Below are 27,419 nucleotides of genomic sequence, written 5' to 3'. Positions count from 1 at the left end.
CCTCAAACACATTACATTTACTTTTGACAAGGCACACCTGTTAATTTAAATCATTTAAAGGTGACTACCTCATGAAGCTGGTTGAGAGAATGCCAAGAGTGTGCCAAGTTGTCATCAAGGCAAAAAGTGGCTACTTTGAAGAATCTCAAATATAAATTATATTTTGATTTGTTTATCACCTTTTTGGTTACTACATGATTCCATATGTGTTATTTTATAGTTTTGATGTCTTCAATATTATTCTACAATGTAGAAAATAGTAAAAATAAAGATAAACCCTTGAATGAATAGGTGTGTTCAAACTTTTGACTGGTACTGTACATACACAGTCCTGATTGGCTGATAGGATGGTCTAGAGACCACCCCCTTACCCAAATGAACAGTTATCGGTCTTTTATAATCAGATCACATTGTGACATCATGATGTGGGCCAAAAGTTCCATCCCTATCAGACCTCAGGATAAGACCCAGATAGAGACAGTTCGAAAGTCATAAATGCTTATTACAAAAACAGGGGGCAGGCAAATGACAGGTCAAGGGCAGGCAGAGGTCAGTAATCCAGCGCAGTGTCACAAGGTACAGAATGGCAGGCAGAATGGTCAAAACCAGGAGAACTAGAAAACAGGGACTAGAGAGAAAAACAGGAGTACGGGAATAACGCTGGTAGGTTTGACGAGACAAGACGAACTGGCAACAGACAAACAGAAAACACAGGTATAAACGCACAGGGGATAATGGGGGCGGCAGCGTAGCCAAGTGGTTAAAGCGTTGGACTAGTAACCGAAAGGTTGCAAGTTTGAATCACCGAGCTGACAGGCTACAAATCTGTCGTCCTGCCCCTGAACAAGGCAGTTAACCCACTGTTCATTTACATTTTACATTTAAGTCATTTAGCAGACGCTCTTATCCAGAGCGACTTACAAATTGGTGCATTCACCTTATGATATCCAGTGGAACAACCACTTTACAATAGTGCATCTAACTCTTTTAAGGGGGGGGGGGGGGGTTGGAAGGATTACTTTATCCTATCCTAGGTATTCCTTAAAGAGGTGGGGTTTCAGGTGTCTCCGTTCATAGGCCATCATTGAAAATAAGAATTTGTTCTTAACTGACTTGCCTAGATAAATAAAGGGAAAATAAAGGGAAAATGGTTGACACCTGGAAAAACAGATCATGGTGTGACAATCACACCTGAACAGGCTGAAATTCCATTTTTTTCTCAAACAGCTCTTACACAGAAAGGAAATTTTTACATTTCGAACTAGGTTTCCATCCAATTGGAGACAGATTTTCATGGGAATATTAGAAATCTGCTGAATTCTTTTTTGCATTTTCCCACCAGTGGTGGGTTTCCACCAAAACTGACTTGTTGCAGATAAAAATCTGAGTGCACACAAAATTGACTTTTTCGCTTAAGTTTTCATGCAAAATCTTTTCGAAAGTTGTATGTGTTTCCATCGCATTTTCAACTCTAGTTTTGTCACATAAACGTTTGCGTTAAATAGCAAATGTGCCTACTCTGGTCTTGGTACATGCGCTACAGTCAACAGCTCGCAGACACAGTGCAGGTAGGTGGTGCAGGTAGGATCGTCTACATGATGAGATTATTATGGATAAGAGCGAGAATATTTGTATTTGTCAAACGGCAGTCAAGCATCAACCATCAATCATCAGAAGACCCTCGTTATTTACTGGAAAGGAGCATCAAGATCACTGTGCACTTGTGAAGTTCATCATAACATATTTCAGCTGTAGCCTAGTAAACTGCATGGTTTCCCAAGTCGTAGTGGGAGGACCACACACTGTGTCATCGCGTGACTCCAAGTTTACTTCGATATGATGGTGGTTATATCAATATTTGCTCATAAAGGCGGTTCCACCGCCATTTCCCGCGTAATTAATTTTACAGACACAAAAAGTTCCCACTATGTCAAACAAACAAATGATCTGTAGGCATTTATAAAATTGTACCAAAACTTCCTGTTTCCATCACAGCTGTCGTGATTTTTTTTTTTTACGTGGTATGACTTTACTCGCATAAAGCCTGTGGATGGAAACTTGGTTTAGAGTGTGGAAATATCATGAAAATACTGAAAAATCCAGTTTTAATTGCACTGCTCCTTTAAAACCGACATGGAACCTGTTTGGATAATTTGTCATCATGATTGATGCCATTCAGTGGAGCAGTCTTCTGCTCTTCTTGTATAGAGTATTGCTGCCAGAATATTGCTGTCTATTTTTTGGGGTGTCACCCAAGTAACATCTCATAAATCTGTTGTTTTTCAAATTAAAATGGCAAGCGTTGGAAGTTCAAGAATGTCAGAACGAGGCTATTCGTCAGCCGAGGCAGCTTGGAAATTGGGAGGCACACTTGTTTTCAACATCTGAATCATATTTTTGTCTGTGGAATGATGTCAGGCGAAGTTCAACTGGTTTTTCACATGGAACATTTCTCATTCCTGAATTGCAGGCCATCAACCTCAGGAGGCATCATGGGAAGCAGCTAGGTCCTACAGACCTTTTAGTATAGGAAGGCGTTTTGTTAATAGCTGTGCTCTCTAGTGTCCTTGTTCTTTGAAGCGTCAGCTGTGTTTTTGTGTCAGCTGCCCTGACTAGCTGTGTTATTATTATAATCATTTGAAATGCAGTTACATGCTTGATCTTGACCAGAACAAATTGTTTAAAAGACGTTACAAAGCTTCTCAGATCTTTTCAGACCTCAAAAGTGGTCTTTTGGAACCTCTTTTTCTAAGAGCGTATAGTACTCCTAACTAACACAACCCATTTTGGGGATGATTGATATGATATTGCAAGTATGTCTTGACATGTCGGGCAAGCCAGAGTCCGTAGTCTCACATTGTCTGCCTACTACTATGCAAAGTGCTGTAAATCTGTCCAAGTGAGACTATAGTCAATGTGACTCACTCTCAGACATACACACTTTCAGAGCAAATTTCCCCACTTACGGTTGAGTGAATGAATGAAAGCTGCCAACCAGGGTTAAGACAGTTGATACCCACATATTAACACCTAGAGCTCCTTTGGCTTCCTGCCCCCTTTAACACCACTTTGCATAACCAAAGGTTGTTTGTGTTAAAAGGAAATGAACAATGCTTTGGTGAAATTGAATTAGTATTATGTTGCCATAGAAACGTGATTTAATTTGGGCAGGATTAATAGAGCGATTATGCAGGTGCCTTTAATAACACTTGTATTTATTTTTAACCTGTTCCTACCTTTGTAATACATGAGTAGAACCCAACTGTAGGTTGACTATGTGAACGTGTTGAAAAGGACACAACAATGGCTTGCATTTGTCTCTATTTTATGCATTTTTACCTTGTAGAGTACTATAGGCTTTCCAGGTCTGTTTTCAGTTTTTTTTATTTGTTTGCTTGATAAAATAGGGTGTCTTTGGTCCGAATAAATAGAGATACTATTACAATTGTACCTTGTAGACCTATTTTCCACTTGTGACTGTGATGTACAGCTGCATATGCTGTGCCTTTCCAGAGGTTGTATCACTGTTAGAATAGGGAGAGCTCAATCGAGACAATTCGTGCAGGCTCTGGAGCAACGCATGCTGTTAAGCCCGTTATATTGTTAAAAGTCCCTGCTTTCATACATAAACATTGAAATCGTTTCCAACTCTATTTGGTAAATTGTCGAGCTTGTATAATAAGAGAAAGAAGCTGTTAAAAAGATTCTAAAGAATAGACTAAACATCTGGCTATGTTATAAACCAAAGAGGACAAAACATCCTGTCTCTGTGTTTTTACATGCAAGTGATGTTAGTTAAATTATTGTCCTTTTTATAATATAATTTGGTAAGTTACTTGCCCTGGCTTTTATGTAGCTTCTTTAGGTTATTGTGCAAGGCAAGGCAAGTGGTAATGCTGGAACTTCATGTGTTTGCTTTTCTGAATCCTCTTGATTTCCAACTAGTATAACAGATTGTGCCACCAGATAACACTCTGCACTACAATTCACACGCCATCTGCATGAAATTGGAGGCATCGTTAAAAAAGCACATTGCAAAATACGTATTTCTCAGAACTGCGGCAATGAGGGAGGTCATCGGCGACTTGCCCCAGCTTACATAACGAGAAGAAGCACAATTTTGAGTGATTTGAGATGATCGGAGGCCTACTGTGTGAAACCCCGACAAATTGCTTGAACCGATCGATAGATGTAAAGAATGGGACTTCTACTCCAAAGCTCTCAGACAGACTATGTCTGTTTCAAATACCCATTAATTTGGATGGTATTGTACCACCAGTAGGCCTCTTTATCTTCTCAACCTCAGAGCAGACCCTACTTATCCCTTATGAGCCAACAGACAAATAGAGGATCATGACTATTTTCAACCTAATGTTGCTCACCACCAATGACAGTAAATATTTGTGCTTTGCTTGAGAGCAAAGAGGGCATTTTTGCCCCCTTTTTATGCCTATTTGTGTACACTTGTGAGCCATGACAAGTAAGTTATGAACCTCAGATTGCGTACTCAATTTTAAGCCCCCAACCCGACATCTTGAACGAGAATGGCTTACCAAGAAAAGCGTCCGAAAGGAAGCTGAAGAGCGAAGGCCCAGCTGAACTCCCGCCATCTTGAATCTTCGTATGCAAGGCCTTGTGGTTGAGTAAGCACCTGCCGACTGTCTTAAATATTCTCTGTAGCGGCATGCCTCTTTAAAGAATTAATGAAAGCCAGTAAACAAGAAACAATGAAAGACAGAGAGGAACAAACATACACTCAAGGCTCTCTCTCAGGAGACAGAAGCAAGCGAATCTGCCCTGTCCAGCGTCTGGACCCAAAGCAGCTTGTGTTCATCTGTGCTGTGACAATGCCATTGAAACAATCTTCACAGCATTGTATTTTTCATAGATTATGTTACTGTTGTGGAGGCTAATGTTACTGTTGTGGAATATGCAGGCATTTGTGATGAATGAGAGACACTTTCTCTAGCTGAATTCGACCCTTTGGCTCTGAGCTGCGATAATAGCACACTTATGCAGTGGTTTGTCTGTATTACAGACCTAATCCGATTCTGGTCTACCTGCAAGGCATCACACTATCACTCTTTCTTTAATACTGTTCTCCCTTAGTCTATTAGTCTATTATTCTTTATCCTGTCTCAGCCTATACAATCTTGCTGCTTTGTTCATTCCTTGAATTCCCCTCTTAAATCTGTGCCTGTCTTTCCCACCATCCTTCATCTGCTTCTCTTTATCCCCCTCTTATCTCTCTCTATCCAGGCTCGCCGTTAAGCTGGCCCAAGCTGCAATTACCCACCAATGTTCTACAATTAATATTCTTTCCATTTTCTATGTGACCCAATGGTCACTTGTTCTGTACATTGACTGTGAAAGTTGATAGCCCCTTATGTGTTCATTGTGCTGTTGTTGTTATAAGGTATAACAAGTCAGTAATTTACACCACACTGAGGCAACACAGATTTTGCATTGGAGGGAAGTGAGTTGAATAAAATGATCGTTAGATAGGCTCTCTATTGAATTATGTTCATATCATATTCTTCTTTATATCTATTAATATTCAATGTTTCTCAAGGTCACTGTTTAAAAAATGATATTCAATGGCCTTGTATTTCATAGAAAAGCCTACTTCATTATTGTTCAGGGTAAAATGCTGTGAAGAGATATTTTCAAGGGCAAGGACTGTGCATTTTGACTTGAATTATGAACCTAATATAAACATAACAGCCAAGTATGCAACAAATACTCTATTCCAGCAACGTGTCAAGTTGTACCTTTTTTTGATTTATTTATATCAGTTGAATATAAAGTGGTATGCATTATAGTAATAAGTACTGTTATAATACCCACATTAGTTTTCCCTCCAGGGATGTAAACTACCCATGAGTCTTTCTTCTCTCATGGAAAATATTGTGATGAATATGTTTGATTTTGCACAATATTATATCCAATATTATAGCCTTTAAATCAACCAATCATGAAATCTATTGATCTTCAATCAATCGTATCACACTCAATTTAAAAAAAACTCACCCATTTTCTCTGTTGATGCCTCCTTATGTAAAAAGCGTAGAATAAAAGCTGTAAACTGTACTATCCAGAGAGCTACAGTGCATTCGGAAAGTATTCAGATTGTTCCACATTTTGTTACATTACAGCCTTATTCTAAAATTGATTAAATACATTTGGTTCCTCATCAATCTACACACAATACCCCATAACAGGTTTTTAGAAATGTTTCCAAATTTATCCATTGAAAACAGAAATACCTCATTTACATAACTATTCAGACCCTTTGTAAGAGACTCGAAATTGAGCTCAGGTGCATCCTGTTTCCATGGATCATCCTTGAGATGTTTCAACAACTTGATTGGAGTCCACCTGTGGTAAATTCAATTGATTGGACATGATTTGGAAAGGCACACACCTGTCTATATAAGGTCCCACAGTAGACAGTGCATGTCAGAGCAAAAACCAAGCTTTGAGGTCGAAGGAATTGTCTGTAGAGCTCCGAGACAGGATTGTGTGGAGGCACAGATCTTGGGAAGTGTACCAAAAAAATTCTGCAGCATTGAAGGTCCCCAAGAACACAGTGGCCTCCGTCATTCTATAATAGAAGAAGTTTGGAACCACCAAGACTCTTCCTAGAGCTGGCCGCCCAGCCAAACTGAGCAATCTGGGGAGAAGGGCCTTGGTCAGGGAGGTGACCAAGAACCTGATGGTCACTCTGATAGAGCTCCAGAGTTCTTCTGTGGAGATGGGAGAATCTACCAGAAGGACAACCATCTCTGCAGCACTCCACCAATCAGGCCTTTATGGTAGAGTGGCCAGACGGAAGCGACTCCTCAGTAAAAGGCACATGACAGCCCGCTTGAGTTTGCCAAAAGGCACCTAAAGGACTCTCAGACCATTGGAAACAAGATTCTCTCGTCTGATGAAACCAAGATTGAACTCTTTGGCCTGAATGCCAAGCATCCCGTCTGGAGGAAACCTGGCACCATCCATACGGTGAAGCATGGTGGTGGCAGCAGCATGCTGTGGGGATGTTTTTCAGCGTTAGTGCCTGGGAGGGATCGAGGGAAAGATGAACAGAGCAAAGTACAGAGAGATCCTTGATGAAAACCTGCTCCAAAGCACTCAGGATCTCAGACTAGGGCAAAGGTTACCCTTCCAACAGGACAACGAGAATGCCCCTCTCCCCACCGATGTGATTACTACTTCTGAGGGTTTAGCGCTTGAGGCAGTCACCTCATACAAGTACTTGGGAGAATGGCTAGACGGTACACTGTCCTTCTCTGAGCACATATCAAAGCTGCAGGCTAAAGTTAAATCTAGACTTGGCTTCTTCTATCGTAGTCGCTCCTCTTTCACCCCATCTGCCAAATTAACCCTGATTCAGATGACCATCCTACCCATGCTAGATTACGGAGATGTAATTTATGGATCGGAAGGTAAGGGTGCTCTCAAGCAGCTAGATGGACATTACCATTCGGCCATCAGATTTGCCATCAATGCTCCTTATAGGACACATCAGTGCACTCTATACTCCTCTGTAAACTGGTCATCTTTGTATACCCGTCGCAAGACCCACTGGTTGTTGCTTATTTATAAAACCCTCTTAGGCCTCACTCTCCCCCTATCTGAGATATCTACTGCTGCCCTCATTCTCCACACACAAAACCCCTTCTGCCAGTCACATTATGTTAAAGGTCCCCAAAGCACACACATCCCTGGGTCGCTCGTCTTTTCAGTTCGCTTCAGCTAGCGACTAGAATGAGCTGCAAAAAAACACTCAAACTGGACAATTTTATCTCCATCTCTTCATTCAAAGACTCAATCATGGAAACTCTTACTGACAGTTTGTGGCTGCTTCGCTTGATGTATTCTTGTTTCTACCTTTTTGCCCTTTGTGGTGTTGTCTGTGCCCAATAATGTTTGTACCATGTTGTGCTGCTGCCATGTCGTGTTGCTACCATGTTGTTGTCACGTTGTGTTGCTACCATGCTGTGTTGTTATGTGTTGCTGCCATGCTATGTTGTTGTCTTAGGTCTCTCTTTATGTAGTGTTGTGGTGTCTCTCTTGTCGTGATGTGTGTTTTGTCCTATATTTTCTATTTTTAATCCCAGCCCCCTTGCACACAGGATACCTTTTGCCTTTTGGTAGGCCATCATTGTAAATAAGAATTTGGTCTTAACTGACTTGCCTAGTTAAATAAAGGTTAAATAAAATGACCCTAAGCACACAGCCAAGACAAAGCAGGAGTGGCTTCGGGACAAGTCTCTGAATGTCCTTTAGTGGCCCAGCTAGAGCCCGGACTTGAACCAAATCAAACATCTCTGGAGAAACCTGGAAATAGCTGTGCAGCAACGCTCCCCATCCAACCTGACAGAGCATGAGTGGATCTGCAGAGAGGAAATCAAGAAACTCCCCAAATACAGGTGTGCCAAGCTTGTAGCGTCATACCCATGAAAAGTCAAGGCTGTAATTGCTGGGTCGGAATAGTTATGTAAATGTGATATTTCAGTTAATTAATTTTAATACATTTGCAAAAATGTCTAACAACCTGTTTTTGCTTTGTCATTATGGGGTATTGTGTGTAGATTGATGAGGGGGAAAAAATGATTCAATCAGTTTTAGAATAAGGCTGGAACGTAACAAAACTTGGAAAAAGTCAAGGGGTCTGAATACTTTCCGAATGCACTGTATACCTAAGTTACACAATGATGTATGGTGTACTTTTGTCTTTGCTGGGGGACAGATAGTGATGAGAACACATGGCCAGTGACTTGAAATCACTGGCCACTTTAATAATGGAACACAAGTCACTTTAATGATGTTTACACATTTTGCATTACTCATCTCATATGTATATACTGTGTTCTATTCTATTGTATTTTAGTCTATGCCGCTCCGACATTGCTCGTCCAAATATTTATATATTTTTAATTCCATTCATTTACTTTAGATTTGTATGTATTGTGTGTATTGTTGTGAAATTGTTAGATATTACTTGTTAGATATTACCCGCACTGTTGGAGCTAGAAACACAAGCATTTCACTACACCTGCAATAACATCTGCTAAACATGTGTATGTGGCCAATAAAATTTGATTTGATTTGATCTTCATTGATACCCATGCCCCAGCAGAGAACATCCAAGGGCAATAGAAATATCACTTCACATTAAAAATGATTAATCTCACAATCTCTCTTGTCTACAAGACAAGACAACCCATTCCATACCTTTTAACCCATCAAAGTCAACTGGGTTTAAAGGTACATAAAAAATCCTCAAAGTTTCTGGAATATTATACCTAATTTTGTTTTTCGGAGGGCTTAATTTTTTACTACAATGTCCATATATTGTGGGTAAACTTCCTGTGAAATAGGCGGCTTTTCACAAGCAGGCTTTAATGTGCTGGGCTTTGCTGTATAAACACAACTTTTCACCTCATAAATGTTTTATATGGAACAATGGGTCGATATTACATACAAACAAGATGTTATTTTACCGTAACTGGTTCTCGAAAAACATTGTCCTTGTCAGCCAATTAGTTAGTATTAGTGGGGATCTATATACGCAGAGAGAATTTATGGAAAGACACAACTTTGAGGTTTCAAACAAGGAATATGACACTGTTATTAAAGCTATACCTAGTGGGATAAAAACTTTACTTCAGAATAATCCATATTTTGGAATATCTCCTATTGTAAGCGATATCCAGGTGATTAGCATAGGTCTACTAGATACGAAATTCAACAATTGTTTATTAAGGGATATTTTCTACAGGAAGTCTATTCCCTCTTTGATATTTTGTTGGGCTTCATCGTTTGATGTAAACTGGCATCGTGCTTGGCTCACTCCACACCAATTTATGGTGACCAATAAAGTAAAGGAGATCTCCTTTAAGATTATCCATAGATTCTATCCGTGTAATAGCTTGATTTCTAAATATATACCTGATGTTACCAGTGAATGCAGTTTTTGTGAACTAGAAACTGAATCTATTGAACATTTATTATGTCATTGTTTACATAGTGAAGTGTTCTGGACTGATGTAAAACTACAATATCTTGGCCACAAAATGCATACAACCATTGACATTTCTAAGTTTGACATATTATTTTACCACACTGATTCCACAATTGAACGTGAGTATGTCATAAATCTCTTTATTTTATTAGGAAAAATGTTCATACACAAATCAAAATTTATGAAGAAAAAGTCCCTTTCTTATTTAAAAAAATCTGATTTGGAAAACTATTTAGAGTCATTAAAACGTATACAAAACAAAATGTAATTTTTTAAATTCGCTACATGTCTGTATTTGAATTGATATAATGTGGATTTTATGTGGGGTTTTTTCTCTTATTTTTTTGTGGAATCCCTCTGGCTGTTCTGTTTATGTTTCGCATGTTACTGTTGAATTTAAAAAAAAACTATACATTTCCATGGTTTTCAACGTTCTTGTGTAGGCTCTGATATTCCATTGGTAATCAAATCGGTCTGTCATCATAGTACTTGCGCGGGATTGGTTTTGAATATCCAACCGCTCAGCAGTCTTTGGCTCCGCCTTGTTGTACCTGTCGTTCTGTGAGAGGCTGTCAGGGTTTTCTATTGTCCCGCCCATTCCCTCCGATCTGATTAAATTTTACAAGAGCGTGTGCGATGTAATGGTGGTTGTCACTGACGAATGTGAATAAAAAGCCGGTGGACACAGTGAAGATAAGGAGACAAAACCACGTCAAAATCTTGGGCGCTGTACGGGAATAGCGGGAGATAGTGGAGCGTGGCAGGAGGGTGCTCACTACTCTTTCAAACGCGACCGACGCCGCAAACCACGCAGAATATGGCGGAGCAGCACACAGCCACGGACGGCAAGCACAAAGCGTCTCCGAATGCCGGGGGATCGCTGCATGGTAACAGCCGACCCAATGCGGTGGGTGGAGGAGGGGGCAAAGGAGGCCTCTCTGGCGGACTGGCACAGCCAGCGGGGTGGCAGTCCTTACTCTCGTTTACTATTCTTTTTCTGGCCTGGTTGGCAGGCTTCAGTTCTAGACTTTTTGCAGTGATCCGGTTCGAGAGCATCATCCACGAGTTCGATCCATGGTAAGTAACGTTAGCTAATTAGCGAACTACAGTATTAGCTAGCGAGCCAAAGCTAACGTTGGTTGTGTTTGTCAATAGGATTGCTAGCCAGAAGCGGAGTCATGTTTGCTGCTGTTCTAGATGGGTTGATGCCTAGCTTCATTGACTGTATGGTAATGTCTCGTGATCTGTCTCCCTGACCTCATAATGCTGTTTTTGTAGCCAACTTTCATGGCGCACAACTTCCCGGTTGCAAAACTTTCCCTGCTTTCCCCGGACACTCTTTGAAAAACGATGAGCTAGCTAATAACGAACTAGCTGACGTTATATACCTAGCACAGGACAACCTGCAAATCAACAATTTTCTCAGTATTATGAATAGGCTGACAGATTGTTAGCCAGCTAAATTAGCTAGGCAAGCAATGTCCTGAAGTCAGAACATCTTGGACATTTCCTCGTGAGGAATAGGCCTAGAACTTTATTTTTCTTTCATTACTTTATTCACTCATCAAAGTTGGGTATCCTAGTCAGTCGATGTTATCGTGGCTACAAGAGGACAGTCAGTGCCACTTCTCACTTTGCGTACAACATTGCCAACTATGTTGATCTGCGTCTCAGGTTTTAGAGTTTTATTTATAGCCTCAAAAACACCCGAAGGTTGTGGTAATTATCGATACTTTAGCATAGACATGCAAGTACAACTCATTACAATTTTATTGGCCTCCTAACATATATGTATGGCCACTGGCCAGCTTGAATATGTGGGCACTGGCAATTTATAATACAAATCAATTTAACGTGACACTTTTTATGACAGCAGGATTAAAACCCGGAAGCCAGGGGGTGTCTCCTCTCGGTTTATTCTTGGCATCTTTACACACTGTACTCCGGATTATTCTGCTATTGTCTATCTGTCCAAACGGCTGCCTGCCATTCATTTTTTTTTTTTTAGATCAGCATTGCAGTGTCACATTCAAATCACAGCTGATGTGCTTTTATTTCATGTGGGCTATTAGCCAATACTCAACACTGTTGTTACTGTAGTGGCACCATTAAGTATTGGTTAGCAGTGTACATGATTGCACAAGGTGCAATAATGCCCCTACTGAAATGAAACCTCTGAATTAATGCATTACCTTAGATAAAGTGCATGTTACTCTGCCTAGGCAGTGTTACTGTGCACTCCTCTTTTTAAAGGGATTTTGGCAACGAGCCCTGTATCTACTTCCCCAGAGTCAGATGCACTTGTGGATACCATTTTTGTCTGTGTCCAGTATGAAGGAAGTTAGAGGTAGTTTCGCTAGCTAATGTTAGGACAATCACTTGGAGTCTATGGGTATTTGCCTGCATGCTATGTTAACAAGCAAGGGTAATTGGTAGACCCTGGGCTAATGTTGCACTTTTCACACAACTACCATTATTCCTCTCCCACACTAAGTACCAGGCTTTGCCTAGACCTATGTGTGCTGTCTGTATAAAGTACCTTCAAGTAGAGCTCCAGAGGACTTCCTCAGTGAAATTGCAAGGAGACTCAATGCAGAATTGTTGTGAGCCCCAAATGACACCCTATGGGCCCTGGTCAAAAGTAGTGCACTATATTGGGAAAAGGGTGCCATTTGCAACAAATCCAAATGCAACAGAATTGCATTGTTTTGGCATAGGTCTTTTTCGGAGCTTTCCTCAAATCAATTCTCTTTCATGACATCAAGTTTGTTGAGCCTTGTTCTGTGTTTTTTTTTCTTTCATTTTTAGCATCCAAATGCTTGTGATCGATAAATCAAGAGCGTTTTACTCGACAGCGAGAACAGAATGCGAGATTGGATTTATCAGCAGTATGCCAAGCTAATATTGAACTATGCAAACATTGTTTGGTGGAACAGTGAGTGGCATGACAAGACTGTTATCTTCAGCCCTGCTCTCTAAGACCCAGATGTAGTATAGTCGATTTTTATTTGCCTTATCTGGTCCATAGGCTACCTGTTTGAAACACCAGGCTACGTCAATCAGTGTCATGTTTCGTCTAGAAGTTTGTCAAATGTTTTTATTGATGGCAGCTGCCAAAACATCCCTTGGATCATTTAAACCGTTACAGCTCATCTCATTTGTCAAGATGCTGCGTTGACTGACTGAGGGGATTGCAAGCGCGTCATTGAGCTTACTGAAACTCAAACCACAAGGCTGGAAGTCCAAGCGATGGCCTACACACCCTTTTTTGGGGAAATGACACCTCTATTGCCTCCCACATTTCTCTCACTTTGTTCAACATTTGCCAAGCTTCTGATGGAGCCATTCAATATCACTCACAGGTTTGATTTCCGTCCAACTCTGCGGTAACCTCTCTGCTTCTATTCAGACAGTGCACATGTGGGGAACTTGGAATCAGTCTATCCTCCTGTTATCCCACCCCTCGGGATTCAGAAAACCGGGCCTATTCTGTCAGGAGCAATGAGAAGGAAGAGTTTCCGTCAGAGATAATGAGCTGGACGTTCAGGAAAGGTTTAAGCACTGGGTTTCATCTGTGGCCAAACACGCACACCAACAAACCCACCTTGATGGTGCCATAGGTTCGTCTGCTCGCCAAGGCTGGAGCCTGAGCCCTAGATGGACGCTCGCTGCGCATCTCAATCACCTTTTGATCTTGCAAACTGCCACTTTGCTCAAGGTGAGGGAGGGGGAGCGAGAGAGGGGGAAAGAGAGCCTGGTGGATTCTTTGCCAGGCAACCATGTCTGTCTCTCTGCGATCTGAGGCTTAAGTTGATTAGGCTAACCCTTTATTGAGCGGTAAAACAACAGGCGGCAATCCCTCTTCTGCCAGGACAGATGAGCCCAGGTTATATGGGTGAATCACTCGGGCCTTAGGCCACAGCTATACCCTTTCATTTCCCTCCAGAATGAAGATCTCATAGGTGGATTAAACTGAAGCAATGCTTTCTGAACGCTCTAGCATCTCATGTTGGTGTATAGGCCAGCTGCAGTGAGAGCGGCAGAAGTCATCAGTGATAATTGGTATTACGAAGAGTAGCCTTTGGGTCACCCTTCTATCTACCTTTCTCTTTGAAATATGCAATGAAGGCCAACAACAATGCTACTTTTCTTTTCAGATGTCTTCTAAATCACTCCTTCGAAGGTGTTTAGTTATCCCCTTATTGCACCATAAGTCATAAACAGAGATGCATCCCGATGCTCATGTATTTCTTATATGACATAGCCTAACGCACAAGGTTTTCTTTATACAAATGTATCATGCACATTTAATGGCCTCTGAGCTGTCTAGGAGAACCTGTTTTCAAGGTCCCTCTCGGCAGCAGACGATATGCCAAATGGAGTTGTTTCGTCAAGCTATTCGATCTCATTATTTGCGTAGTCATCAATGTTTTCTCCCCCCCCCCCCCCCTATCGAACATGTATCTTGAACATGTATCTAAGCAAATTGCTTGAGGCAGGGAGAGTGCAACTTACTGTGAACAGTTACTCTAATGCGTTATGTGGTAAGGATCTAATTCTGATAGATGTATCTAATAGAGGCTTGGCTGAAGACTGTCCCAAAACCTACGTTTATTCCCTGCAGCATCGCCGCCGCAGCCATCTGTCCAACAGATAATGAAATATGCAGTGCCCGATTAACTGCAGTGGGTGGCAAACTTTGTAAAACACATTTTCAGAGTCCCTATAATGCGTTGTTTGGAGCACAGGGCAGGAGGCTTGATTTGATGCCCAGCAATGAATTTGGGCCTACCAGAGCTGTGGCTCTTCAGTTCCAGGTGAGTTTAGCCTACATCATCAAATGCAGCCCGAGGCCAGAATTGCATATACCTCAAGAAATAGGTAATTAACCAAGGAGATGGAATTTTTGTGATTTAAAACAAACAAAAGCATCATTTAAACAATACTCTGGGTAGTGAGTGCTCATGTTGAAAGAATCTTTACCGCTTCAGAATCTTTTGTGTTCTTTGCATTGGATCACTCTACCCACCCTCTTGGAAGTGACGCATCGAATAAAAATCACAGATTTATCCTGATCATTGAATTGACATGTAAAAAAGGAACCTTTTGTTGGGCTTGTATCGACACTCCTGTAGATGAAGACCGGCAGCTTTGTGAGATCGCTGTGTGTTTCTTTGAAGCACATTTTCAATGCCAAAGATGCTGTTCTGGCTTCCGTTAGACTCCAGTCCCAGGCATAACCAAATTCTAATCACACCCAATTCAGAGGTAATGACCAAATACACCACTTTATTCTCCTATTGTCTTCAATCATGGCCCTTGATGCTAAGCCCATGATGAACTTCCATTTCCCATGTACCCAGGGGCGGTGGGTGAGGAGTTATGGCTGACGTGTGCGGTTGTGGCAGCACGCGTAGGAGCTGAGCTGGCAGGAAGGAGCTTAGAGCTCAGGGGAGCCATCGGGGAACACAAAAAGCTCTGCTGGCATATAAACATTTGTTTGTTTTTGGGTTATTCCATTCACATATACACTGCGGAATCTGGCAACCCACTACAAAGCACATGCATTCCTGTTTTGTTGACTTCTACCTCATTGAGTAAGCCTCTTGCTTTTTGTTTTTTTTGTTACGAGTGCGAATAGTGTTAGAGCGGGTTTTGTGGAGTCGTTGCCATCTGTAGCCAAGAACAAGGTCCTCGAATCCATAACAACCCTCATTGCAGTTCATGAGGATGGTCGACGCTATGCATAGCCGGGATGGTGATTGTGGTTGAGTTAATTGGACGGAATTGGCAATCGCTGACGTTCCCCCATTGCTACCAAATTTAAATATACATAGGCGTACCTAATGGTGTGATTCTGAAAGTGTGCTACGGAGGCTGCCTAACGAGAGCCTCTTCCTGTCAACAGCCCAGATGCCACGCAGCTTCGCCGCGATGGAGGACGACTGTGCGCTGGAGTATTTGTTAATCTGATTGATTGCTTACCTCTAAGCCCCAAGTGGCCTTAAATATCAGTGTCTGCCTGGAGAAGACCAGCATCATGGGGTGAGGGAGATGACGCCGTAGACTTTTAGAGGTCTCTGTGAGGCTGTTCGGGTTAATTTATGCGGTTGGGGGGGGGGCTTGCTGAACTAGTGCAATGGGATAAAACATATCGCTTGCAAAACATGTATGGTAGTATTCTGCCAAGAAATCCCCAGGCTTGTTTTTCTTTTACATCTTCTCCCTCAGACTACACACACTTGCTGGACTTTTAACTGGCATTTTAAACAGCTCACAATTGCTGTGCTCCCGTCAGTTCTTTCTCCCGCACTCTCTCTCTCTGTATAGTTTTCCTACCCACAGGTAGGGCTGTGACGTAATTGAATAACAGTGTAACTGACGGTTATGGTTGGAGACCATAATGAAAATGTTAAATTGCTTCCAAAACCATTTTAAATAGGCCTACAGTCATTTTCAGTTTTGTTTTTTGTTGTGTCTTATCTTTTATGTAGATACACTTTACCTAATAGCTGGAGTGTTTGCTACTGATTATGCTGGGTGTCTGTATAGCACTTTGTGACATCTGCTGATGTGAAACGGGCTCTATAAATCCATTTGATTATAAGCAATTGTTTTGCTAACTGTCTATTAAATGTTTTGCATCTCTTTCCATCTGTCCTTTTTGTTGCTTGAGCAGCTCATTGCTAGATGCGTGGGGTGTAGAGCGCTATAGGCTATGGCACTTCTATACAAAAAATCTATACAATGCACGTTTTCATATTTTTTTTATTTTTTTTTAGCAAGCAGTCTTTAAAGGTTGGATGTGTCTGACTTCATTAATTATTCAACAGCAGTTGACCAAGGTTCTGGCTCTGAGGCCTATGTTCTAATGTTGTGTCAAATGAACAATGGGCCAATCCTCACCAACCTGGCATGGTATCATTTTGATATGGAATCTCTTCTGATTAGTGTATAAATTAAGATCAGGTCCTGGCCGATATGCCGCCCTAGGTGAGATCCTCTCCGAATGATTGCTGAGTTTCGGTAGTGTGAGTGCACGCCTGGCTGTCAATGTTACGTTTCAACTTTCGCCTCCACCTCGCTTTGGCCTTACATCCCGGTGAAGAGAAACTGCAAGAATCTAGGGCATGAATGATGGTCGGAATCTAAGGGACCTAATCTGCTGATGTACAAAAAAAATGAAGTCCCTCGTTGCCAGGTGATAATATTTCATTCTCACGTTGCTCCCTGAGAGGATGGTTAGTATTTGCGCAGTGCTGAATAATTAACCTAGCAGTGGATTTGACGGCCACAACATCTTAAAAATATAAAATGAGTCAACTGAGTTTGCGTTTATCCGGGATATAGCCCCTCTCTCTGGGATGGACTTGATGGGCGGAGGCCTGATTGTGCTAGAAATTCCGACAGCCATCGGTCGGTGGGGGCAGAAGGGCACCTTCACTCACTGACAAAAGTCAGCAGTTTCGCTGTGGGAGAGCGCACCTTCATGGAGCGAGGGGGAAGGAAGCAGAGAGAAAGTAGTCTACAGCCATTCAACCAGGCTGGAGGAGGTAGTGGAGAGGTCAAAGACAATCAATTGTCCAAAAAACGAATTGGCATATCTTTTTATTTTTTCCTTTTTTTTTTATTGGACAGGGAATCCAGTGGGAGTTATTTTCTGAAGTTATAAGATTATTATTGAATTTCTTGTAAGGCCGATGGGGTTGTCTAGTTGGAGCAGAGCTGCTTTTAATAAGATCAAGTCTCTAATCTTTCTTGGCTGAGAAGTTAAAATAGCTGAGCGCTTAAGCGTGTTTTGTTACCGTCTTTCATCCATTTCCATATTAGCCTACAGCTATTCTGTAACTTCTTACGAACTTGCTAGTGGAAGGCCTTAGACTGCTGTTTGAGTTTTAAGGTAGCTTAACTGCAAGTAATCGGACTGTGAACGCAAGGGTTATTGTGAAGGTTAGGCCATGGTTTCTCTTCGAAATACCGACGGTATGATTTTCAAAACTGGTTTTGGGGCGGGGTTAAAAACCGCCACTGCTTATAACTATAAGAAATCTAAAATGTGTCATGATATCCTGCTCAGGGCTATAGCTTTGCATTTGGTTTGCTAACTTGCTAGCTTTAGTGGCTAGATGTCAAGCTTCTTGGTTACAGCAAAGACATTCTAGCCTAAGTACCAGTATCTTTAGCTAACATTCCACTCCTTGTCATTGCAAAGTGACTGGCCTTTCTGCCATCTTCAAATATGAACATTTCTATCATTAATGAGCTTGAGGCGTTGATCCTGATTTGATCACCCTCACGGCTATCTCTCAATCACAAAGATGATGCAAATATTGCTAAGCAGCCATTTTTGTGTGTGTCCAGGCGTAACCTGGTAACTGTTAAGACTGGTTTAATCTAAATACTGCAATTCCAACCACAACCTCTTTTTGCTTTGGCTTTAAGCCTCAAAATAAAACTTGCCTTGCTAACAGCTAAATGTTTTTTTGGGCTTTGTTCTAATTTTATTTAAGGCTCCACGCTGTTAATAATAATGTTATTTCCAACAACCAATGAGGAACTCTGCTGTAAATCCAGCTGCATATCGAGACTTGCCTTTCAGCAATGACATTTAGTGGAATGTTAGCTAAAGACTAGTCTGGGTACCATTCTATCCCTCCTGGATCAAGATCCATGTTGCCTAAATAGTTTTGTGCGTCGCAATTGTTTTTAACAGTATTTTATTTATTTATTGGAATTTCACAATTTTCACCCATTTATCTCTCAATACATACATTTTAAACACAAGCTCAGTTTAAATAAAGAAGTTAGATCACCACAATTCTGTGTTGGCCCTGTTTTCAGAATTACACTGTACTTTCCAAGAAAATCCTTGCAGCATAATAGCTGATAAATCAGGTTCAAGATAATTTAGGTAGGGTTCCCGTACTTTGTGGAACTGATCTGTTTTAGAATGCAATGTACATGTCAGATATTCCAATGGCACCCATTCAAATAGTATCTTATGCCAATCTTTAATAGAACGGACCTTATCACTAATCCGCTGTAAGAGGATGTTTTTCCTCGCTGCAAAAGTAAGGATGTTGTTAAGCTTCCTCTTACCCATAGACGTAACATGCCTACTAGGGAGACCTAACAGTAAAGAAACTACGTCCAACTAGCCCCCCCCCCCCGAAAAATCCAGAACACTAGACCAGTATCTTTATTAATTTGGAACATGACCATAAACAATATGTTAGGGTGCCTGTATCAGTCTTACATTTTAAGACACTGAGGTGAGGAGGAAGAGGGACTGAAAGCACGTCTGTGATTTGGGGTTATATGCAATCTGTGTAACTAGGTTGCTCGTACGAATGCAAAAACAATATCTGTAAATCTCCAAATGTCCTCCCACATCTCCTCGTCAATAGTAACAGACAATTCTTTCTCCCACACTCGTTTCACCCTATGTGTCAACAGTAGAAAAGGACCTCAAAACATAAAAAAAAGCGTAGACATTTTCCTTTGTGGGGGAAAAAAGCGTTCTTTCAATGACGGACACATCAGGGTTGCCGATCAAGGTGGTGCTCTTCAAAATACGCCTTACTTGTAGAAAGCGGGGTAAAGTCCTGCTTTGGGAGTCAATATTTCTCAACCATCTACTCTTGACAATCTTATCAGCAAATTAACCATTTTAGTCTGCCTATGCCCCTATTAAGTACAAAGTTAAAGCCAACATCCAGCAATCCTGGACCAAAATCTGGGTTGTTAAGAATTGGGGTAAGAGCAGAGGTTAGTTTGGACCTTCCCAAAAAACGTTGAACTGACCTCCATGATTTTGAGTGTGTTAAGCATAATGGGGTTATTGCAGTGATCCTTTACAGACTTAACTTCTGAAAAATAAAAGATCCCGTAAGGGGTATTTTAAGTCTCAATGTCTAACCAAATAGTCATCATTTATGATCCAGTCAGAAATATAACATAGGTGGGCACACCACTGATGAAGCCTAATATTGGGCAGATCCAAGCTCCCCCCCCCCCCCCCCTAGAGCCTGGCAGCTGCAATACTGCCATCTTAAGTCTTGGCTTGCATTTACTCCATATGAGGGAACTTAGCCAGCCAATTACATATTTTGTTACCTTGTTGGAGAGTCAGACTGGGATCATTTGGATTGGGTGAAGTAGTCTAGGTAAAATGTTCATTTTCAGGAGGGATATTCTACCCAACCATGAAATCAGACGAGTTCCTGCGCTCCATATCCTGTCTTATTGTATCAAACAAGGGAACAAAATTGGCTTTGTACATTTGCTGGAATTTAGGAGTTACAAATATACCCAGATACGTAAAACCTGAGGGAGACCATTTTAAAAGGGGGGGGAGAGGTAATGGGTACAGAATGAAGGCTACCAAGTGGCATAGCCTCTGATTTAGTTAAGTTAATCTTGTAGCCTGAGAATTCACTGAATAATTTAATATTAACAAGAGATGTAATTGAAGTCTCGGGTCTAGAGATGAATATCCGAGCATCCTCAGTGTACAAGCTTATTTTATGATGAACGTCACCAATGAGCAGGCCCTGTATAGCAGGCATTACGCTGATGGCCTCAGCCAGTGGTTCCATAGCGAGTGCAAATAGGAGGGGACAAAAGACAGCCTTGTCCGGTACCTCTGTGTGCAGAGAAGCTATTTGACCTTGCCCATTTAGTAAGGACAGCAGCCTGAGGGTCATCATATAAAACTTTAACACATTTTATGAAGTTGTCCCCTAGACCAAATTTAGTCAGAGCAAAGAATGGGTAGGACCGCTCCACACGGTCAAATGCTTTCTCAGCATCTAGGGAGAGCACAATACCATCCATAGAACTTCGCTGATGGGCTTGAATAACATTTTACGAAGCCGCCTGACATTGTTACATGACTTACTGCCCTTAATGGGGGCCTATTACTGTGTAACTCCGGTAGGGCAACATCTGAAAAATAGCACACCTGGTAGTGTGTACAGTTGCTCGACCAGTCGGCGAAAGCCAGCATCACTCACGACAGAACGGTTGATTGTCAAGGGCAACGGAGTCCATTATCTTGGCTTTAATGGATTTTGCCTTTTGAGTTGTCTCGCTGAAATTGTCTTACCTTTTCAAATGACTGCTTGACTTTTGACTGCTCGATCCACACAGCAGACATTGTGTGGGCAAAATTTTACATGGCATCACGTCATGTACCTACATTTTATATAGGTATGCACGGTAGCTTTGACCTCGGTTTTTAACATCGTTTTTTAAAACTAGACATTTTTATCTAATATCGGCCGATACCGATATATTGTGCATCCCTAGTTATCCGTCATCCTGTGAATCACCAGGTCCATTGTGCCTGGATCCGCAATGATGTTAGCTTCGCTAACGTTATTTAGCTCCTCCTGAACATCTACAGGGGTGGTGGTTTTGGTTGAGTTCTTAGTAGTTCTGCTGTCGGAAACTTGAGAAATAGCCGTCCAGACTCATTGTAGGGTAACTTATTTGAGTAAATTCTACCACTTTATCAAGCAAGAAAATTTATGTAAATAGAAATTAACGAATGCCACGGGAGCTCGCTGAAAGTGTGATTTCTACGGCGCCATTTTGTCCCACCGCCACTTCTTTTTTTTTACAATTCTAGTATGCGGTGCATTCGGAAAGTATACAGACCCCTTTCCACATTTTGTTACAGCCTTATTGTAAGATGGATTCAATTATTTTTCCTCATCAATCTATACATAATACTCTAATGATGGAGTGAAAACAGGTTTTTAGAAATACTAGCAAATTTATGAAAAAATTTAAACAGACCTTTTTATTTACATACAGTATTCAGACTCTTTGCTATGACGCCAGAAATTGAGCTCCGATGCATCCTGTTTCCATTGATAATCCTTGATGTTTCTACAACTTCATTGGAGTCCACCTGTGGTAAATTCAATTGTTTGGACATGATTTGGAAAGGCACACACCTGTCTATATAAGGTCCCAGCTAGTAGTGTCACACCCAAGAAAACTTGGCTGTAATCACTGCCAAAGGTGCTTCAATAAAGTACTGACTAAAGGGTCTGAATACTTATGGAAATGCTTTATTTTTAATACATTTGCAAAAAATAAATCATTTTGTCATTCTGGGGTATTGTGTCGATTTGGGGGGCAATTACATCTATTTTTAGAATAAGGCTGTAACATAACAATGTGGAAGAAGTCAAAGGGTCTGAATACTTTCCAAATGCACTGTTTCTTTGAAATGGCGTCCCTCATGTGCACTTCTAGTAATACCAGATACCCTGGTATGGTACAGAAATGGTATGACCGTATGCAAATCTGGATTCTGTCCTAGTGACTGGTGGATTTCGCTAGCAGATTAGCTCACTGATTCTCTGGGGTTGTTGATAGGCCCTTTGGCTGGTTCCCTGACAAGCTGATTGGCCAGCTGGCTGCTTGGCATATCTGGTCCTGCCGCCCGAGGTACGCCAGAGGCAGGGAGATTTTTATGGGGGCTGATGTACTGTGTTCTCTGGAGATGAGTACCATCTCAGTTTCTGCTGCTTGTCTGTATGCACACAGTATCCTCTTGGCACGGCTATAGAGGCGCCGTGCCCATTTTAGCTCTGCCACTGCCTCGCGTTCAGTCCAACTGCCGCTGCTGTTCAAGTAGTGTGTGTGTTCCAGTTCATTCCCAAATGCATTGAAAAGAGATGGCTTCATTGCAAACCATGGCATTGTGGAACGTCGCTCTCAGGTCACGTCTTTGTTTCAGGTTGACAAAACATTGACAGACACTCGACTATCCTGGGTAACCATGTCCTCATCAGCCCTCCTAGGATGTCCAGATGGAAGGAGAGGTGGAGGGAAGTGGGTAAAGGATGATGGGGATGGGAACCGGAGGGAGGAGTGTGCTTGACATTCGCCTCCCAGACGTCAGAGGTGAAAGGAAATAGGAGTCCGAGCAAAACAATTATCACTGACGACACTGACGACGAACCCCTCAAATCCATAAGCGGCTATTTAATATCCAATTTGAATGTTTTGTTTGATATGAATAGCCTTCCCTCAATGATATCACTTTTTTTTTAATGCTGTTCAATACATTTTACAATAGGTTAGTTCAGACTGCTGTATAAAAATTCTCCTTTTTTTGATTTTCACTGGCTTCTTTCTTGGTGTTGGCAATTGTGTAGGTTTAATCAGTGCCATGAACCGCCACATTTCTCTTCTCATCCTGTACTTTGCACAAAATGTACTTTCCGTTTACTTTTCAATGTGACTTGCTCCTAATGACTGTCAGTGCCACAGCTCTTCTACAGCAGTTGTTCCCACACTTTTTAGTCTTGTACCCCTTCAAACGTTCAACCTCCAGCTGTGTACCCCCTCGAGCACCAGGGTCAGCGTGCTATAAAAAGTTGACGTCATTGTAGGCCTGCAACACACACACTAGACAATACATTTATTAAACATAACATTGAGTGAGTTTGTCCCAAAAATGTGTCTATACTTTGCCCTTTGATAAACCAGCGCACTTCTGTATGTTGTGAAAGCGTTACATGGTCGCTGCCCATATTGCATAGTGCAGAAAATACACAAGCGTTCAGGAACCTTGCTTTAACAGAGTTAACCATTTTCACTGTAGTGTCCAAAATGTATTTTCAAGCTGTCAGGCATTTCCTTGGCAGCAAGAGCCTCTCGTGGATACTGCAGTGTACCCAAGTGGCGTCGGGAGCAACTGCTTGTTCTATCACTCCACTATGTCTCCCTGTCATGGCTTTTGCTCCATCAGTACAGATGCCAACAGATCTTGACCATTTGATGTTACAAAGCTGTCCAGTACTTTAAAAATATTCTCATGTTGTCCTGGTTTGCAGAAGAGGATGTCTTCCTTAATTGACCTCCCATAAACGTAACAAACATATATATATATATATATACAGTTGATGTTTACATACACTTAGGTTGGAGTCATTAAAAATCGTTTTTCAACCACTCCACAAATTTCTTGTTAACAAACTATGATTTTGGCAAGTCGGTTAGGACATCTACTTTGTGCATGACACAAGTAATTTTTCCAACAATTGTTTACAGACAGATTATTTAATTTATAATTCACTGTATCACAATTCCAGTGGGTCAGAAGTTTACATACACTAAATTGACTGTGCCTGTTAAATACACTGCTCAAAAAAATAAAGGGAACACTTAAACAACACAATGTAACTCCAAGTCAATCACACTTCTGTGAAATCAAACTGTCCACTTAGGAAGCAACACTGATTGACAATAAATTTCACATGCTGTTGTGCAAATGGAATAGACAAAAGGTGGAAATTATAGGCAATTAGCAAGACACCCCCAATAAAGGAGTGATTCTGCAGGTGGTGACCACAGACCACTTCTCAGTTCCTATGCTTCCTGGCTGATGTTTTGGTCACTTTTGAATGCTGGCGGTGCTTTCACTCTAGTGGTAGCATGAGACGGAGTCTACAACCCACACAAGTGGCTCAGGTAGTGCAGCTCATCCAGGATGGCACATCAATGCGAGCTGTGGCAAGAAGGTTTGCTGTGTCTGTCAGCGTAGTGTCCAGAGCATGGAGGCGCTACCAGGAGACAGGCCAGTACATCAGGAGACGTGGAGGAGGCCGTAGGAGGGCAACAACCCAGCAGCAGGACCGCTACCTCCGCCTTTGAGCAGGAGGAGCACTGCCAGCGCCCTGCAAAATAACCTCCATCAGGCCACAAATGTGCATGTGGACAGTTTGATTTCACAGAAGTGTGATTGACTTGGAGTTACATTGTGTTGTTTAAGTGTTCCCTTTATTTTATTGAGCAGTGTAGCTTCGGAAATTCCAGAAAATTATGTCAAGGCTTTAGAAGCTTCTGATAGGCTAATTGACATCATTTGAGTCAATTGGAGGTGTACCTGTGGCTGTATTTCAAGGCCTACCTTCAAACTCGGTGCCTCTTTGCTTGACATCATGGGACAATCAAAAGGAATCAGCCAAGACCTCAGCCAACTGTCAGTGTCCATGCTAGCTGTGCTAACAACAAATGTAGAATTACTGATGCTAGCATTGGTTGTGCTTGTGGAAGCAGAACTTGTGTAGTACTGCAGGTAGTAGGTGTCGTACTGCTGGTATGTGTCTCTGAATGCGGGCCTTCATCAATTCATCATCGGAATGAGCAGCAGCTACGTTTGGCTACATACGGACCGTTAGTTCCCGCGAGAGAGTAACGGTTAATGTGATTGGATGTTCATTATTTGACTAGGCTATCTGTATTTGACATTGGTGTTATTTCACTGAACACTAGATTTTTTGGCACTGAAATGAGGCTGCGAGGGGGGGGGGGGTGACTCACCCATATGCATAGCCCCGTTGGAAAATATAAATAAACATTTGGCGTACCCTCGACGGCATTGAGCATACCCCCTGGGGTACGCGCAAATATGGCCACAAATCAGCAAGTTCTAGCTTTGAGCTTTCAATAAACATATTTGTTCTATTTTTCTCTAGGTTTATTTATCATAATTAGTTTTCCCCTCGCTTTGCTTTTTAAACAGTTCTGTCTTTCTGACAGTCTTAGTTTTGATATCTCCTATACAAGCAGAAACATCTACATAATGCCCATTTTTATTTTGCCCCTTTCTCCGCAGCCTCAAATAGATTTTCTGAAATTAATAAATAAAATGAATGTTCAGCCAGTTCTTCAATTTCATTTCTCTTTGAGATGTGAAATGATTTGCTTTCCAAATGCTGATCAATGCCCCAAGTTTCAAAATCCCCCTTGTCTGCAATGATCCCTCTACGGTTTCCAACTCCATAGGACTGACCCTTTTGATTGGCAGCTTATGTGTGTGGTTTCAAGCCAAGCGAGCCTCCATCTTTAGTGCAAGTGAGTTCGGAAAGACTGAAATGTATGCGTCTTAGAAATAGTTTTCACACATTTCGGTTACTCACAAAAACGTTGTTCCTTTAACTCCTTCTAGTGAGTTTCTACACGGTCATCGCCTACCATTCTGATAGATTGGAGATGGTCAGAAATGTGGTTGTAACGTTATTCATTTGGTTGTTCCGTTGGTTACCTCGAGGCAGGTGCTCCAGGGGCAGTGGCCCACACTCATTGAATATGGCACGTTTTTTACATTTTAGAGCAACCACAAGTAATACCTTTTTTTGTGACTGACCTCATTACCGAGCGCAAAGTTGCTTGCATGTTTCTCACCGAAACATGGCTGTCATCAGCCTGTAACGCCACTCTTACTGATGTTGCTTTATCTGATCATCACTATTTGCCCATAGCAGAGTTTAAAAAAATAATGAGTTCAGTATTACCCTGTCTTACCCTGAAGTTACTACAGGTTTTATTGTGTATGGCCAATACTCCACCACTTCTGCCTTCCTCTTGTGGTGATTTTAGTTCACTTTAATACCAAATTAAGGGCAACCATTGATGCCGTAGTTGAGAAGTCGCATCCGAACTTGGATTTGTGAAGAAACGAATAAATGTAAAGAGAAATTGCAGAAAGGTAGAGCGGAAGTGGGTAAAGTTGGCTGCAGGTCCGTTATGATATTCCGAGAGCAAGCTGGCAGACAGTGTATTCAGACCCTTTGACTTTTTCCACATTTTGTTACGTTACAGCCTTTTTCTAAAATTGATTAAATCGTTTCCCCCTCGTCAATCTACACGCAAAATCCCATAATGACAAAGCAAAAACTGTTTGTTACACTTTAAAAAATCAGAAATACCTTATTTACGTAAGTATTCAGAGCCTTTGCTCTGAGACTTGAAAGTGAGCTCCAGTGCATCCTGTTTACGTTGATCATCCTTGATGTTTCTACAACTTGATTGGAAGCCATTGGTCAACTGCAAAACATACAGAATGTTGCAGCATGGGTACTGACCAAGACCAGATGGAGAGCACACATTACACTGGTTTTAATGTTTTTGCACAGGCTGTCTTGAGTTTCTAGAATGAATTTGAAGTCTTCTATTGGTATTTAAATCAATCCACAATTGTGCTTCCCGATACATGTCAGACATGCTTTTAATTATGTACCCAGTAGGTCCCTCAGGTCCTCTGGCACTGGCCTTTTAACTATCCCAAAGCCTTGTATGGAGAGGCGACATTTAGTTATTATGCCTCCAGCCTCTGGAATAGCCTGTCAGAGAACCTGAGGGGGGTTCGAAACTGTGGACATGTTTTAAAAGCGTAAAAACATCTTTAGCCATCCTTTTCCTTTAGGGTGTTTTTTTAGTTCAGTTTCTTTTCTTTTGTCTTACGTTTAAGTATTTCAGCTTTTATTTAAATTTATTTTTCCTGTGAACACATTGAACTCAATCAAATATGCTTCCCAAAAATAACTTAAGTTCGTTATTTTGATTGGGGTTTCCTGCATTTATC

The 27,419-nt window shown here is 41.5% G+C and overlaps 1 protein-coding gene across 1 annotated transcript in view; it reads left to right on the top strand.

Annotated features, from left to right (window-relative positions):
* Nucleotides 1-10,642: 10,642 nt before the first annotated feature.
* Nucleotides 10,643-27,419, top strand: part of LOC139559061 (dolichyl-diphosphooligosaccharide--protein glycosyltransferase subunit STT3B-like) — a 93,267-nt gene continuing 76,490 nt past the window's right edge. Inside the window, exon 1 of the mRNA XM_071374718.1 lies at nucleotides 10,643-11,107. Coding sequence (XP_071230819.1) covers nucleotides 10,848-11,107 — 260 coding nt within the window. The 5' untranslated portion in view covers nucleotides 10,643-10,847. The remainder of the gene's footprint in view (nucleotides 11,108-27,419) is intronic.

The sequence above is a fragment of the Salvelinus alpinus genome, chromosome 29 (assembly GCF_045679555.1).
Source record: "Salvelinus alpinus chromosome 29, SLU_Salpinus.1, whole genome shotgun sequence".
Lineage (NCBI taxonomy): Eukaryota > Metazoa > Chordata > Actinopteri > Salmoniformes > Salmonidae > Salvelinus > Salvelinus alpinus.
This window is presented reverse-complemented; position numbering and strand designations above follow the sequence as displayed.